This window comes from Terrapene carolina, unplaced genomic scaffold, assembly GCF_002925995.2.
Source record: "Terrapene carolina triunguis isolate 2854851 unplaced genomic scaffold, T_m_triunguis-2.0 Scaffold85, whole genome shotgun sequence".
Classification (NCBI taxonomy): Eukaryota; Metazoa; Chordata; order Testudines; family Emydidae; genus Terrapene; species Terrapene triunguis.
The window spans coordinates 9,005,214-9,019,919 of record NW_020664436.1 but is presented as its reverse complement, the minus strand read 5'-3'; the positions used below and the strand labels follow the sequence as shown (position 1 = coordinate 9,019,919).

The 14,706-nt window shown below is 43.1% G+C and overlaps 1 protein-coding gene across 1 annotated transcript in view; it reads left to right on the top strand.

The window, feature by feature from the left end:
* Window positions 1-14,706, top strand: part of BIRC6 (baculoviral IAP repeat containing 6) — a 330,062-nt gene that overhangs the window by 45,065 nt on the left and 270,291 nt on the right. The window contains 3 exon segments of the mRNA XM_024194786.2: window positions 1,710-1,859; window positions 4,212-4,437; window positions 14,152-14,312. Coding sequence (XP_024050554.2) covers window positions 1,710-1,859; window positions 4,212-4,437; window positions 14,152-14,312 — 537 coding nt within the window.

The following is a 14,706-nucleotide window of genomic DNA, read 5'->3' as shown; positions in this document are numbered from 1 at the left end:
TTTTTAAACTTGATCAAAATCAGTTCCCCAATTTTTGAGTAATGAGGGAGAAAATACAAGTTTCATATTCAAAAACCCAGAACCTTTCCTAAATATGGATAACTCATGAATTGCTAAACTTTCAAACTCCCAGGTGGCAAGCTGTCGAAACTGTTAGGTCAACTTTCCAAAAGCCAACAAAACAATGGGGTAAAAACTGATTTTCTTTATTCCATTATAAAACTGCCAGTAAGTACAGAAATAGTCTGTTACTTTGCATTCATAATTAGAATGTCTGCATCCCACTGTAGTTACATGTGTGAGAAAATAAGTGTTTGCTTCTGTCTCCATTATTCTGAAGTTTTCAGAACTTGGCCCCAAATGGAATAATGTTTTTCATTTGAGTTGGTCTGTTCTCACCCTTTTCTGAACTATAAACCCCTGTCCATCTGAAAGAGACTTACTCAGGTTAGATGTGGTCTGGGCAGTGAAACTTTCGTTGTATGAGTTCTACTCTGGAAATTTTCCAAGAACTTCATCCTGAGGCAGACATTCGGTATAGATCATTTCAGACCAAACAGTTAAGCTTAGCCAAAATTCTAAGCAGCTGAAAACAGGATCTTACTGTGGGAAGTGTCAGGCAATCTCAATGGGTGACACTCTTGCCTGCTGCTATAGATAAGAACATAGGTGCTGGAACTAGGGGTAGTGGGATGCTACTGCACCCCCTGGCTTGAAGTGGTTTCCATCATATGCAGGGTTTGCAGCTTGGTTCAATGGCTCTCAGCACCCCCACTATATAAATTGTTTCAGCATCCCTGGATGAGAAAGTTTTAGGCTGGTAGAGATGGATATTGGTGCAGTGTTCCATATGTGCCCGCTGGGGGAGCAGGTAGAAGCAAGGTGCGTTGGGGTTGGGGGAACTTTCTCCATGGCATAGGAGTAAGGAAGACATTCCATCTCGCATCTTAAATTCTGACTTAAGAGAACATAAAACTACAGGTAAGGAAACTAACTTTATATTTTCCTAAGAAAGAACAACAAGAAACACATGGTTCACGAGAGCTACCCAAAAATTCAGAATATCGGCAGTAAACCAATGGGAATTCTGTTAACTTTACTTTTCTGGTACTTAGCAAAGAGACACTGTAGCTGTTGGGCATCAAGTTTATAAATAAAAGCTTAAAAATCCACAGAAACTCATCTCTAGGTTCTTTTGCTTGCCAAGGCAAGATTACTACATGCCTAGAACTTCGTGGACAAGTGGATTTTTCAAGCCCTGACTATAAGAAGTTGAGGAAGTGGTATTTTATAGGGAATATATTGAGTTGTTTTGAGTGGGTTTCCAGTTGAAATGTTGGTGTAATATCAGTGTATTATGGCAAGATTTGAATTATATGATACTTATGAAAAGGCTAATCGGAGTTGTTTTTGGCTTTTTTCACGTTTACTGAGCTAACTGTCTTTTTGGGTATTCAAGGAACCTTTCTGGCTGATCTGTTTCCTTCATAATCATTAGCAGATGGAATAAACATTTGCATGGTTGTGTTTCTGTACTTTTTCTGGTAAAGTTTAAAAAATATACAGAAGAGCCTTCAGATGCTTCGCAACTACTGTATGTAATGACCAGATAATGATGTACTCGTTAACTAAAAGTGTTTGAGGAAATATATGCTTGTTTGACATAAACTTGTCTCAAACTACTTCTGTTAATGTCAACCACATTTTAGGTGGAGAGCTTCATTTCCTTCAAATTGGAGGAACCTGTGATGATATAGATGAAGCTGATATACTTGTGGATGGATCCCTTTCTAAAGGGGTAGAGCAATCATCGGAAGGCATGAAGCCCTTATCTAACCCTTCTAGTCCAGGCATTACAGGTAAACCATTCACATTTAAACACAACAAAATATATTAACCATATGGAGGGGGGTGTGTGTGTGTGTGTGTGTGTGTGTGTGCGCGCGCGTTTTTTTTTTTTTTTTTTTTAAAGCATGTCAAGTGATCATCAATAGTCTAGTCTTGTGGCTGCAAAAATACCCTAACTCAGTATTCTTCCCAGTTCATTTTATCTTTGCATGTTGTTTGATGTGGAGTGAGGGATAAATGTGGAAGTGACAGAGTTTTATCACTGCCGAAGCTAAACTTTCTACACCCCTTAAATAAGCCTGGTAAGCTCATTATGTTGAATTAATATCATGCATTCAGCCTCTAACGGTTGTAATGGCAGGATTTATGATACAGATGCTATCTAATACTGCAGTCTAACATAAACATAACATTTTAAACATAACATTGGGTAGAAAAATCATATATAGTAGCCTGAACACTGGAGTTGACTTGGTATTCTTCAGATCCTAGTATTTCTAATGCATTTTAGAAGCCTTTTTTTTAGTGTGAAAGTATTTCAAACTATGAAATTTATTAGGCAAAAAAAGAGAATGGAGATTATTTATTCTGTACAGATTCCTGTAATTCATTGATTAATCCTGGCTTTCCAGGGTAAGTTATGGTCGTCTCTCTCTGAGAGTTTTTAAAAGCATTTTTATTTGTAAACTGAAGATATTTTCATGTGGAATTATTGATCTGCTAAACAATGAACTCCAATGTCATTTTTAGTCATTTTTTCAGAACAGAACTGGACTTTAACAAAGGGCAGGTGCATTCCCTCAACTAGGGTTATTAATACAGCGTCTGTGAACTCTTCTGATTGTTTCCCTCTTCCTGTACGTTTTTCTCCCGACTTTATTGGGATTTAATCTTGTTCCAAGCTGCAACTTCATTCAGATACTGGGTTGCTAGTGGAAAGCTTCACTCCTTCCCCCATACTGAAGGAAGCAGCTGGCTCTACTGCCCCAATATCCAGTTCACCTCAAACACCATATCTAAGGCTTGTCTTCACTGTAGCAGTTAATTCAAGTTAATACAGTTGACTTATTTCAACTTAAAACAGTTGACTTATTTCACTGTAGCCTAGCTTGAGTGAGAGCGGCTGGACTGTGAAACACTGGAGATGCACAGTGATTTGATTGCCAGTCTAATTCTGCTGTGCAGCTAATGTGATTAGATTAGCATCTGAGTTGAGCTAGCTTGAGCTGTAGCCCGTATCTACATCTCTGCTGCATTAGGAGCGTAAGCATCTGCATCACACCTACGTCGAACCATACACTCTGAACAGATCACCTAGCTCAAGTTTAAAGCTCCACTTAACTCAAACTAGAGGCTATTGTGTGTGGATGGGAGTCAGGTTAGGGGCACCCCTCATTTTTCACTTTGAGCTAATACAGTGAAGACAAGCCCATAGTTTGTTGTCAACTTACACAGCTGGCCACTACCTGGATTCTTCCCTTTCATATATCCTTATCAATTATTAAATGTTTATCAGGTCAAATTACACTTGTGTATCTCACTGCCATAACTGGGGTTGACACAGGTGTAAGTAATCGTTTTAGTAAAACCATTCTTATACACAAGAAGGAATAGAATTCTACTCTCACTTATGTTGGCTCTGTAGTGCTAACAAGAGTTAAAATAATAACTTACTTTAGTCACAAAACAAAAAGACTTAGTATACAGGAAGCAGATCTGTTGTGTAAATTGAAATCTTTGAATAATCACTTTTCAGAGTAGAGCCACCCTATAAGCACGTTTGCATCATCGGGAGCTTTTTAGAACGAGGGTAACCCTGCATCATTATGTGATGTGTGGTTTAGCCTTTTTTTATTCTGTGCCAGGTGAAATGGGTATATTGAATTTTTTCATGGATGCTGACCTTGCTATGATTATCTATTGCTTGGTCTCATGAAGATTACACTACAGCAACAAGTTCTACTTAACAGTAGCTTTAGATCATCGAGAGACTGCAGCTGGGGTATTTCATGTAGAGAACAGTGTTAAAATTATTATACCTCAGTGTCTTTAGATTATTACATAGCAATTCCACATCCATAACAACAGTTTTCTCTGAATGGAAAGATTTTGACATTAAGTGAATCAATAGATACTAAAAAGAAACATTCTGAAGTGCAAAAATCAAAGTTTTTGAGCAAGTTTGCTTTTAGGTACGCTGACTTCAAAACTAGCTGATTTTTCATGCCTTTTTCAGAAAATCTTCAAACACCTTTCTAGTGTTAGAGCAGCTTGGATAATTTTGAAATTTGGTCTACGATGTTTTGGAGAGGAAAGTATACGTAGTAAACCTGTTGTTTTTTATCCCCTTCAACAAATATTAGGAGTCGATCTTTTGGTGGACCAACCATTTTCCCTTGAAACATTGACATCTTTGGTGGAATTAACCCGTTTTGAGACGTTGACCCCACGATTTTCAGCCACTGTACCTCCATGCTGGGTGGAAGTCCAACAGGAGCAGCAGCAAAGGCGGCATCCTCAACATTTACATCAGCAGCACCATGGGGATGCAGCTCAGCATACTCGGACTTGGAAACTGCAGACAGATAGGTAAGTAGAGTAGTGGCTCAAGAAAGATTGGGATGGGTGGGTGTGAGACTAATTTATGTTGCAGCTGGTGTAGTAGTATAAGCTTGTTTCTTCTAATTGTTTTTTAAATAGTTGCACAGACAAGTGTGTGAACTAAAAACAAATAAAACTGAACTGTTAATATGACTCTTCATTCTTGATCTTTTGCATTGCCTCCCCTGCTTGAGGTTTCCATATTTGTCTCAGTGGACCTTGAAACTATTTGATTTGTTGGGGAAGAGTCAGGTGCCTCATCAACCTATTACAGTAATTTGTGGGAGTCAATAAGAATATGGTTAAGAGTGATCCAGTTGATGTAGTGCACTTTTGACAGGGTTCCCTCACCAAAGGCTCTTAAGGAAACAGGGCTTGTCTACACTTAAAATGCTTCAGCAGTGCAGTGTCTTCAGTGAAGACACCACCTGCTCCGATGGGAGTCTCCTCCTGTTGGTGTAGACAGTCCACCTCCCTGAGAGGCAGTCGCTAAGCGGACAGAAGAATTTTCCTGTCTCCTAGTGCTGTCTACACTGGGGGTTAGGTCGGTTTAACTGCGTTGCTCAAGGGTGTGGATTTTTCACATCCCTGAGTGATATAGTTATACTGTAGTTATACCGACTTAATTTCCTAGTGTTAAGAGGGAAGGTCCTCTCTTGGCTCAGTAGCTGGTTGAAAGATAGGAAACAAAGGGTAGGAATAAATGGTCAGTTTTCACAGTGGACAGAGGTGAACAGCATCAGGATCCTCCAAGGATCTGTACTGGGAGCTGTCCTGTTCAGCATATTCATTAATGATCTGGAAAAGGGCGTGAACAGTGAAGAGGCAAAGTTTGCAGATGATACAAAACTATTCAAGATGGTTAAGTCCAAAGCTGACTGTGAGCAGTTGGAGGAATCTCTCAAAACTGGGTGACTGGGCAACAAAATGACAAATGAAATTAAATGTTTATAAGTGCAAAGTAATCTACATGGAGGGGAAAAATCCCAACTATGCATACAAAATGATGGGTCCTAAATTAGCTGTTACCACCTAAGAAAGAGCCAGCATGAATAGTTCTCTGAAAACTTCTGCTCAGTGCACAGCTGTGGTCAAAAAGGTGAAAGGTACGTGAGGAATTATTAGGAAGGGGATAGAAAATAAGACAGAATGTCATAATGCCACTATATAAATCTATGGTGCACCCACACCTTGAATACTGTGTCCGGTTCTGGTTGCCCCCTCTCAAAAAGGATATAGCGGAACTGGAAAAGGCTCAGAGAAGAGCAACAAAGATGATCAAGGGTACAGAATAACTTCCATGTGAGGAGACACTAAAAAGATTAGGACTATTCATCTTAAAAAAGACTAATAAGAGGAGATATGATATATATGTCGATGAAATTATGAATGTTGTGGAAGAAGTGCATTATTTACCCTTTCACAAAATACAAAAACACGTAGTCACCCAATGAAATTAATAGGCAGGAGTCTTAATACAAACAAGAGGAAGTACTTTTTTTCACAATGCACAAATAACCTGTGAGAGACATTGGCATGGGATGTTGTGATGGACAAAAGTATAAATGGGTTCAAAAAAAGAATAGAATAAGTTCAATGGCTATTAGCCAAGATGGCAGCCCCATGCTCGGAGCGACCCTAAACCTCTGACTACCAGAGCAGGAGTGGAAGACAGGGCTGGATCACTCCATAATTGCTCTGTTCTGTATACTCCCCTTGAAGTTCTAGCAAGGGCCACTGTTGGAGACAGAATACTGGGTAAGGTAGACTCTGGGGTGACTTAGTATGGCAGCTCTTACGTTCTTATATTCTCTAAATCTCATAGATTTTCCGAAATCTCAGATCCAGTAAATTTACTGGACCAACCAGACATTCTACATGTGGCTTCTTGTTAGCTCACTGCTTGAAGTATGAAGTCTAGTTTCCCTGACTTTTCTACTCCATGTTTTTCTCAAACTTAAATTTAGCTAGTTTAAATGGAAAAAAAAATTCTCTCTGCATGCCTAAGATACGCGAAGAGTGTGGGGAGAAAACTTTGAACTGTTCATACATCTTGCCCAGTTCTGAATCAACTTGGGAAAATGACCTGCGAATCGCTGTGGACAGCTTAAAGTGCAGCTATGGTGAAAAAAGCAAAAAAGGTCATAGGAGGCACAAGGAATGGAATGCAGAATAATATGGAAAATATGTTGTTATATAAATAGATATAATATTACAGAATTAGAGGAGGGTCAGAGAAGGATAATGAAAATGATTGTGGGCATGGGAAAACTCATGAAGAGAAACTGAAAAGACTGGGATTGTTTACCGTAAAAAGATAAATAGAAAGGGCATGATAAAAGTATAGAAAAGAACAAATGGTATAGAGAAAATAGATTGGGAGTTTGTTGTGCGAATGTCATAACATGAGAACAAGAGGGATGTTCAAGGAAACTGCAAGGTGGGAGTGTCAAAATTGATTAAGGGAAATAAATACCTTTTCACTCAACATGTAATCAAACTGGAATTTACTGCCCCATGATGTCACTGAAGCCAACAATTTATCTAGTAATCAAAAACAGATTGGGCACTTAAGAATATCCAGAGTTATGACCTGTTGATGCAAAATTTTGGAAGAGATTTAACCCCATCCCTACCCCCAAACCCCTTCAGGGTTTAAGCAAATCTTTCTGTGGGATTAGTATAAGACCTTCATGAAGGCAGATGGTTTCACTTTTCTGTTGTGGGATTCTTAAACCTTCCTCTGAGGCATCTGCTACTAACCACTGTCAGCTAGTTCAGTGGTTTTCAAACTTTTTTTTCTGGTGACCCAGTTGAAGAAAATTTTTGATGCCCGCCACTCAACGGAGCTGGGGATGAGGGGCTTGGGGTGTGGGAGGGGCTCAGGGCTGGGGCAGAGGGTTGGGGTGTGGGCTGCAGGGTGGGGCCAGGAATGAGGGGTTCAGCGTGTGGGAGGGGGTCAGGGCTCTGGGCTGGGAGTGCAGGCTTTGGGGTGCAGGAAGGGGTTCTGGGTTTGGGGGGGCTCAGGGCTGGGGCAAGGGTTTGGGGTGCAGGCTTACCTCCGGTGGCTCCCGGTCAGCAGCGCAGCTGGGGTGCAAAGGCAGGCTTCCTGCTGGTCCTGGCATCATGGACCCCGCTGCGTCCCAGAAGTGGCCAGCAGCAGATCCGCCTCCTAGGCAGAGGCGCGCAAGTGGCTCTGTGCAGCTCTTGCCCACAGGCACCGCGCCCCCTCGACCCCCCAGCTCTCATTGGCCAGTTCCTGACCAATGGGCGTGAGGATCCAGTGCTTGGGGCGAGGGCAGCGTGCGGAGCCCCATGACACCACTCCCCTCCCCCCCGCCTAGGAGCTGGACCTGCTGCTGGCCGCTTCCGGGGCACAGCGCGGTGTCGGAACAGGAAGGGACTAGCCTCCCTTAGCCAGACAGCACCGCCAACAGGACTTTTAACGGCCTGATAGGCGGTGCTGACCAGAGCTGCTGTGACCCTGTCCCATCCGTTTCGCGAGCCAGTTCTGGGTCGCGACCCATGGTTTGAAAAACACTGATCTAGATGAATCAAGGGTCTGATTCAGTGTGACAATTCCAGTGTTCCTATATAAGACACGACTGCACACAAGATGGTTTACTGCTTTCCTCTGTATTTGCTTACCTCTGTGTCAGGTCAGTAACTTGAACCTCTGAGCTGGTCAGTCCTTAATACTTCAACACATTGGCCCTTTTAGAATGGATTGGCCACATCCATGATATATTATGTTTTGAATGATTAATAGTTATATGTCCATGTCATAGCAACATCCTTTTCATTTATATAGGGCCAGAAGTGTGTTAAGTGCTATGTAGGACAGAGAACTGAGATGCTTAGTCTAAGCTTAGATTAAATATTCAGTAATTCTTCAGGAAATACATTTTTTTGCAAGAGTTGGGAATGTTAACTGTGGTGTCCTGGACAAGCTTTCATCATGAGGAATTATATTCTGTATACTTACATTCCCGTTCTATTTTCAGTTGTAGAGAATTTTTCACTGCATCCTTAAACAAATCTAAAGCAAAATAATCTTTCTTCCCCCTTCTTTTCCCCAAATCCTGAAACAAAATCAGTTGTGCAGTATTTCTGGTGCTGAATAGTTGCCATATTCAATCCCAGAAATGGCATTTCTATGTGTTCAGTTTGTAAAGAACTTTAGGATTCTTCATGAGTGTATTAACTACCTGCGTGCTAAAGCTGAGTTTGGAATGCTGTTCTAAAGATCCCAGTCTTCCTTTGCTCATAACTTCCTCAATTCTTCTTGGCCTAATATTTTCCATGGTTAGTCTTTTAGCCTTAGTGGTAGCACCATTATAATGATAACCACTTGCCAATCCTGTGTTTTTTTGTTTTTTTTCTTCCTCTTGTCAGGTTGCAATTTGGCATACTGACCAATGGAAGCTCCTGAACCCTGACTTTCTTCTTCAACAGGGTCTTTGCACTTGGATCTGCAGAGGCAGAATTAGATGTCATGAAACCTAAACATCTAACTCTTCAGTTTGTTGTAGAGAGATTGTGGACTCCTTTCTGAAACTGTGGAATTAATCCTACATTCCATAGCTGTCAAGAAGATCTTGGAAGGCTGGCTTAGTTTGCTGTAGGAGCAAAGGTCTAGATTCTTTTACCTATCTGACACCCTGGAGTGTTTCTTAATAGGCTTCCACAAAATTCTTTGCTATCTTACTGTGTAGATCTGCTTTAGGAACTTCTTTGCTTCTCTAAAAGGAAACAGGTTCTTCCCCAGATAATTTTCCAAGAGAGAGCTTCTTTGTTAATCCTTGGTTTAAACACTGTTAGCTAGAAGAAAAAGGAGACACTACTGAAAGTCAGGTACTTATAGTAGAATTAAAAGAAAAGATGAAAAATGCTTTAAAAGGTCAGCTGAAAAAGTTACTCCAGGGAGATGGTTTTTCCTATTTTTTATTATAACAAGGAGAGAACACAAACTATATTTTATTATTTAGATCCTTTTTCTGTGTCACAAGTTCTTGCCCATTTGATAGCCAATGGGAATATTGGTGCTTTACAAAGCAGTATTTAATATGTGGACACACAGAGACACCTGGAACACATGCTAGTATGCTAGAACTATATGTAATGTTTAAAAATATTTTGCTTTTTTTTTTCTTCTCATGGAAAATGCTGCGCAAAAGAGACTTCCACCATGTGCGGAACAGAACTAATGGTCAAATAGACAACAAGCAATTAACCTTAATTACTGGTTATATGTTCCTAGATCCTGCAGTTTAATGGTGCATTGCCACTGCCCGAGAGAGTTCTGACCTTGAAGATTAATATTTCAAAAAATTAATAAAAAGATGTTAGAAAATAGTTATATCAACGCTTAATATACTGCAAAGAAATTGTGCAGAAGACAGTGATATGTAGCATAGTGTAAAAAACTTAGTTCTAAATAATATATTTATAAATGTCCCTTACACATGGACTGAAAACAGTCAGGAAGTGCAGTTCTTCTTCAAGTGATGGTCCTTATTTTATTCCACTGAGGGGTTATGCACATGCGCCCAGAGCTGGAACTTTTAAAAGTAGTAGTGTGCATTGGTCCACACATGTGCCCTTGTACTGCCTCATGATTTTGACTGAGGTGATAAAGGGCAGGGCGGACCGACCGCACCCTCAGTTCCTTCTCACTATCGCATGGTCTGAGTCGGAGCTTCTGCTGTTCTCTCATCCCTTGTGATGCACTTTCCAAATGTAGTGAGAGAGACTGATTTATTCTTGTACATAGTTAGCATTTTGTTGTTTTTGTAGTAGTTTTTAGTGATTTTCTTAGGCTTTAAGGACTCTTGGGTGCCGCTCTGGCAGTTTTCTTGCCAACCATCCTTCTCTCCCCCTTGTACCCATGCCTGGGTACTGGATTATGCCAAAGATGCTGGGGTTCAAGATCTTGAACCCATGCCCTCTCTTGTTTTCAATCAGTGACAAGTACCAGTGCAGTCCATACTGCTTGGGGGAAGCCCATGTTGTGTCCAGGTGCAGTATCTGCCTCTCCTTCCCTGCTTGTATCCGGTAAGGCTGGGCTCTCAGCCTTAAACACCTCATGGAAGTCGCCATGAGGCCACAGTTGGATCCAGGCTGGGGAACACTCCCCGCCCCCGTACATCGCCCTGAGTAATCCAAGAGTGCACCTCTTGCCATGGAGCTCAAGTCTGGTTCCGCCAGTACCAGTGCTATGGACCCTGTGCCGGGGCCTAGCTGTGAGACAAGGAAGTATGTCAGGTGGGCAAACTATGGCCCGGGGGCCACATTCGGCCCTCCAGACATTTTTAATTCGGCCCTTGAGCTCCAGCTGGGGAGTGGGGTTGGGGGCTTGCCCCGCTCTGCGTGGCTCCCAGAAGCAGTGGCATGTCCCCGCTCTGGCTCCTATGCGTAGGGGCAACCAAGGGGCTCTGCATGCTGCCCCCATAGCTCCCATTGTCTGGGAACCGCGGCCAATGGGAGCTGCAGGGGCGGTGCCTGCGGACAGGCCGTGCCACCACGTAGGAGCTGGAGGGGAGACATGCCACTGCTTCTGGGAGCTGCTTGAGGTAAGCGCTGCCCGGAGCCTGCACCCCGACCCCCTTCTGCACTCCATCCTCCTGCCCCAGCTCTGATCCCTCTCCCACCCGCCAAACTCCTTGGTCCCAGCCCGAAGACACTCCTGCACCCCTAACCCCTCACCCCTGCCCCAGCCCAGAAACCCCTCCCACACCCTGAACTCCTCGTTTGTGGCCCAGCCCCAGAGCCTGCATCCCCAGCTGGAGCCCTCACCTCCTCCCGCACCCCAACCCCCAACTTCGTGAGCATTCATGGTCCACCTTACAATTTCCATACCCAGATGTGGCCCTTGGGCCAAAAAGTTTGCCCACCCCGAAGAATGTGCATAAGCATGGCAGCAAGCCTTCCTCAAGGACCAAGAAAGACACTGCATTGGCCACAAGTTCCAGCCACGGAGATATGGTGTGTTCCAAAGCACACAAGCATGACAAAATGTTGCAGTGCATGCTGGATCTTCTGGCCCCAGCTCCTGAGCGGCATGCCCCTTCTGCACCAGTTCTGCCAAAGTCCTGCGAATCATTGGTTCTGAGGCAGCTTTCGGTTCTGTCCATGAACCGTGCGCTGTTGACTCCGGGGAGGCACAAATCTTCCCCCGAGTTTCATGAACTGGCAAAGCACCCTTTCTCCACGTTCCAGAAGGAAAAAGTTTCCCTGCATTTACATCCTAGATTTCTTCTGAAAGTGGTTTCCTGCTTTCACCTCAGCGGCTGCCCCACTCCAGGAGAACAAGGATTAAAAACAGCCCTTGGAGAGGGTTGTGGCTGGGACCCAATTAAAAAAGGGATTAAGAGCAGCTGAGAGGCTGGTGAGGTAGTTGGCCCCAGGTGTGGCTGGCTCCAGGTGTGGCTGGCTCAATGAAGCCACAGCTGGCCCTGATAAAAGGGCTGTGGGCCAGGAGACAGTCTCACTCCAGCCTTGCAGTGGGAAGGGCTTAGCTGCCTGGGAGCACGGGGTACCTGAAGCAGAACAGTGCTGGGGAGCTCTGGCTTGGTGAGTACACAGGCTGAGGCCTTGCTAAAGGCCAAAGGGGGTACTGGGGCTGTAGGGAGACAGCTGGGCCAAGGCAGCTGGGCCAACCCCCTTGCCAGTGATGAGTGGCCATTACAGACTGCAGTCTGCCCCAGAGAAAGGGGGCTAGATGATGACTGGCAGTAGCCACTAAGGGAAGATGGGCACAGAGGGTTGTGGGTCCCCCCCTGGGGGGGGGATACCCAGAGTGTGGGGGTACTGCTGTGGGCAGAACCCCAAGGTAAGGGGCACTGGGGTCCGGGAGGGACATGGGCCTGAGGCAGGCAAGACACTGGCCAGCAGGGGGCGCTCCAAGTGCTGGAATGGAGTAAATTCACAGATGACCAGCAGGAGGTGCCACGCTGGAGAGTCTGCGCGCCTTGCTACACATCCCATACATTTATCTGCCTTCTTTCCGAAGCCGCACACTTAAGAGGAGGAATGAAGTCTTCACTCCCTCAGTGTCTCAGCCTTTTATCTGCAGAGGAAGAGGCTGTTCCGGAAGCCTCTGAGGCTATTTGTTGCCATAGTGGGGAAAAATTAAGGCGCAGGCCATCTCCACTCAGTTTGAAGTGGGTTTTTGGGTGCATTACGCTTTATCAGTTATCAGGGCTGTCTCCAACCAGCGGGATATGGGCCCATGCCACAACAGTGCAAGCATCAACTATGACTGCGCTTCACAACGTGCTTCTTACGGGCATATGCAAGTCAGCCATGTGGAGTTCGATACACACCTTCTCTTCCTATTACGCACTGGTGCATGACTCTGCGATGGATGCCTCGTTCAGTGCAATGGTCCTCTGTTCCATGGTGCCATCATCTTTCTTGTACCCTCTTCCTCAGTAGGTGCTGCTCATTAATCACCCTCGGTGGAATACAATAGGGACCATCATTCAAAGAAGAGGAGGAGGTTACTTACCTGTAACTGGAGGCTCTTCAAGATGTGTGGTCCCTATCTGTATTCCAGTCTCACCCTCCTTTCCCCTCTGCTGCGGATCTGGTAGATTTGTGGAGAAGGAATTGAGGGTGCAGTTGGTCTGTCCTGCCCTTTATTGCCTCAGTCAAAACCATAAGGCGGTAGCAGGGCACATGCGCGGACCAACGGACACTAATACTTTTAAAAGCTCCGGCTCCGGGCACATGGAGCATGTGCATAACCCTTCAGTGGAATACAGATAGGGACCACTCATCTTGAAGAACCTCCAGTTACAGGTAAGTGACAACCTCTTACTTTTGAAAATGTGTGTAATGTAACATTTGGAAGCATGATTAATTTTATGTTAATTGCTTTTTCTTCAATTTGATCTACTTTTGTAAACCTTAGTGTGTCAAGTTATGAAACTTTGATCATTGAGGGGTACTTATTGTCTCAAGTTTACACTTTCAGTATAAAACAAAGTTGGCTTCAAAAGGAAAAATGACTCATTAAAAGAAAGCTGCACCCATTTTGCTCAGCGCAGGCTTCTGAGTGTGCACCTGGTAAGAAGCACTTCTCATCCTGTATAAATTGTCAAATGTATTTCAAAATTTTGAATTGAAATTAGTATTTTGAGCCTCCTGCAGGTGGCCATGATACTGTTGAAAAGTGACAATGTTTGACACCATCAGTGAAGAAGGCCAACTTCAGAGATTGCCAACCAGATCCTATCATGCTTTGGTACAGTTTAACCATTGGAAGACCATTGATGTTTAAGAAAGTATTTTCATTGTTTAAATACTGACTTAAGCCTCAAAAGAAATGTTAAGTATTATAGAGGCAGTATTGTAATGCAGGTAGTAGGAGGTTCTGTGCTTTTTCGCCAAACACATTGATTCAGCCAAATGATTTCCAAACACATTGGTTCAGTATCTTATCAGTGGGCTTTCAATGTTTTCTGTATAAACTGGACATGGTTAACTGCAGTTTAATATACTTGATTTTGCTTCAGAGATTCATGCTGATATTGAGGGAATATGAAGGAAGCTTAGAGTGACTAATGTAAAACTTCATCTTTTCTCACTATGCTAGAGAAGAAGTATATGCAGAAAATAAACTGGATGCTGCTGCTTGTTTGGTTGTACTGAGCTTGTAGACAGGGTGTTATAAAATACCTAATATTTTTTTCCCAACAGCAACAGCTGGGATGAACATGTCTTTGAACTGGTTTTGCCAAAAGCCTGTATGGTTGGACACGTGGATTTCAAATTTGTTTTGAACTCAAACATAACAAACATTCCACAGATTCAAGTGACTTTACTGAAAAATAAAGCTCCAGGCTTAGGAAAAGTCAATGGTAAGGAAGTAGATCTTCTTTTCTCAGACTTGTTACTTTTTAGGTGTGGTATTTTTACTGATTTAATTAGAGATGAATTAAAGATTTGTAGATATCTCAATTTTACATTTACTTAGTAATATCTTGCATTTTAACTTTCTTTGTATAAATGAACATTTATTAAACATTGGGGAGCAAAAATAAGAAAAACTTTAAAATAGTCAAAGATAAGCACAGATTTTAAAACCTCAATGTTATATAAAGAAGAAAGAAATATATCTAAAGCAACAGTTGAGCTGAACCTACATGTTGTCCTACTACTAGAATCTGATGATGCATTAAAACAGGGGTCGGCAACGTTTGGCACGTGGCTCGCCAGGGTAAGCACCCTGGCGGGCCGGGCCAGTTTATTTAC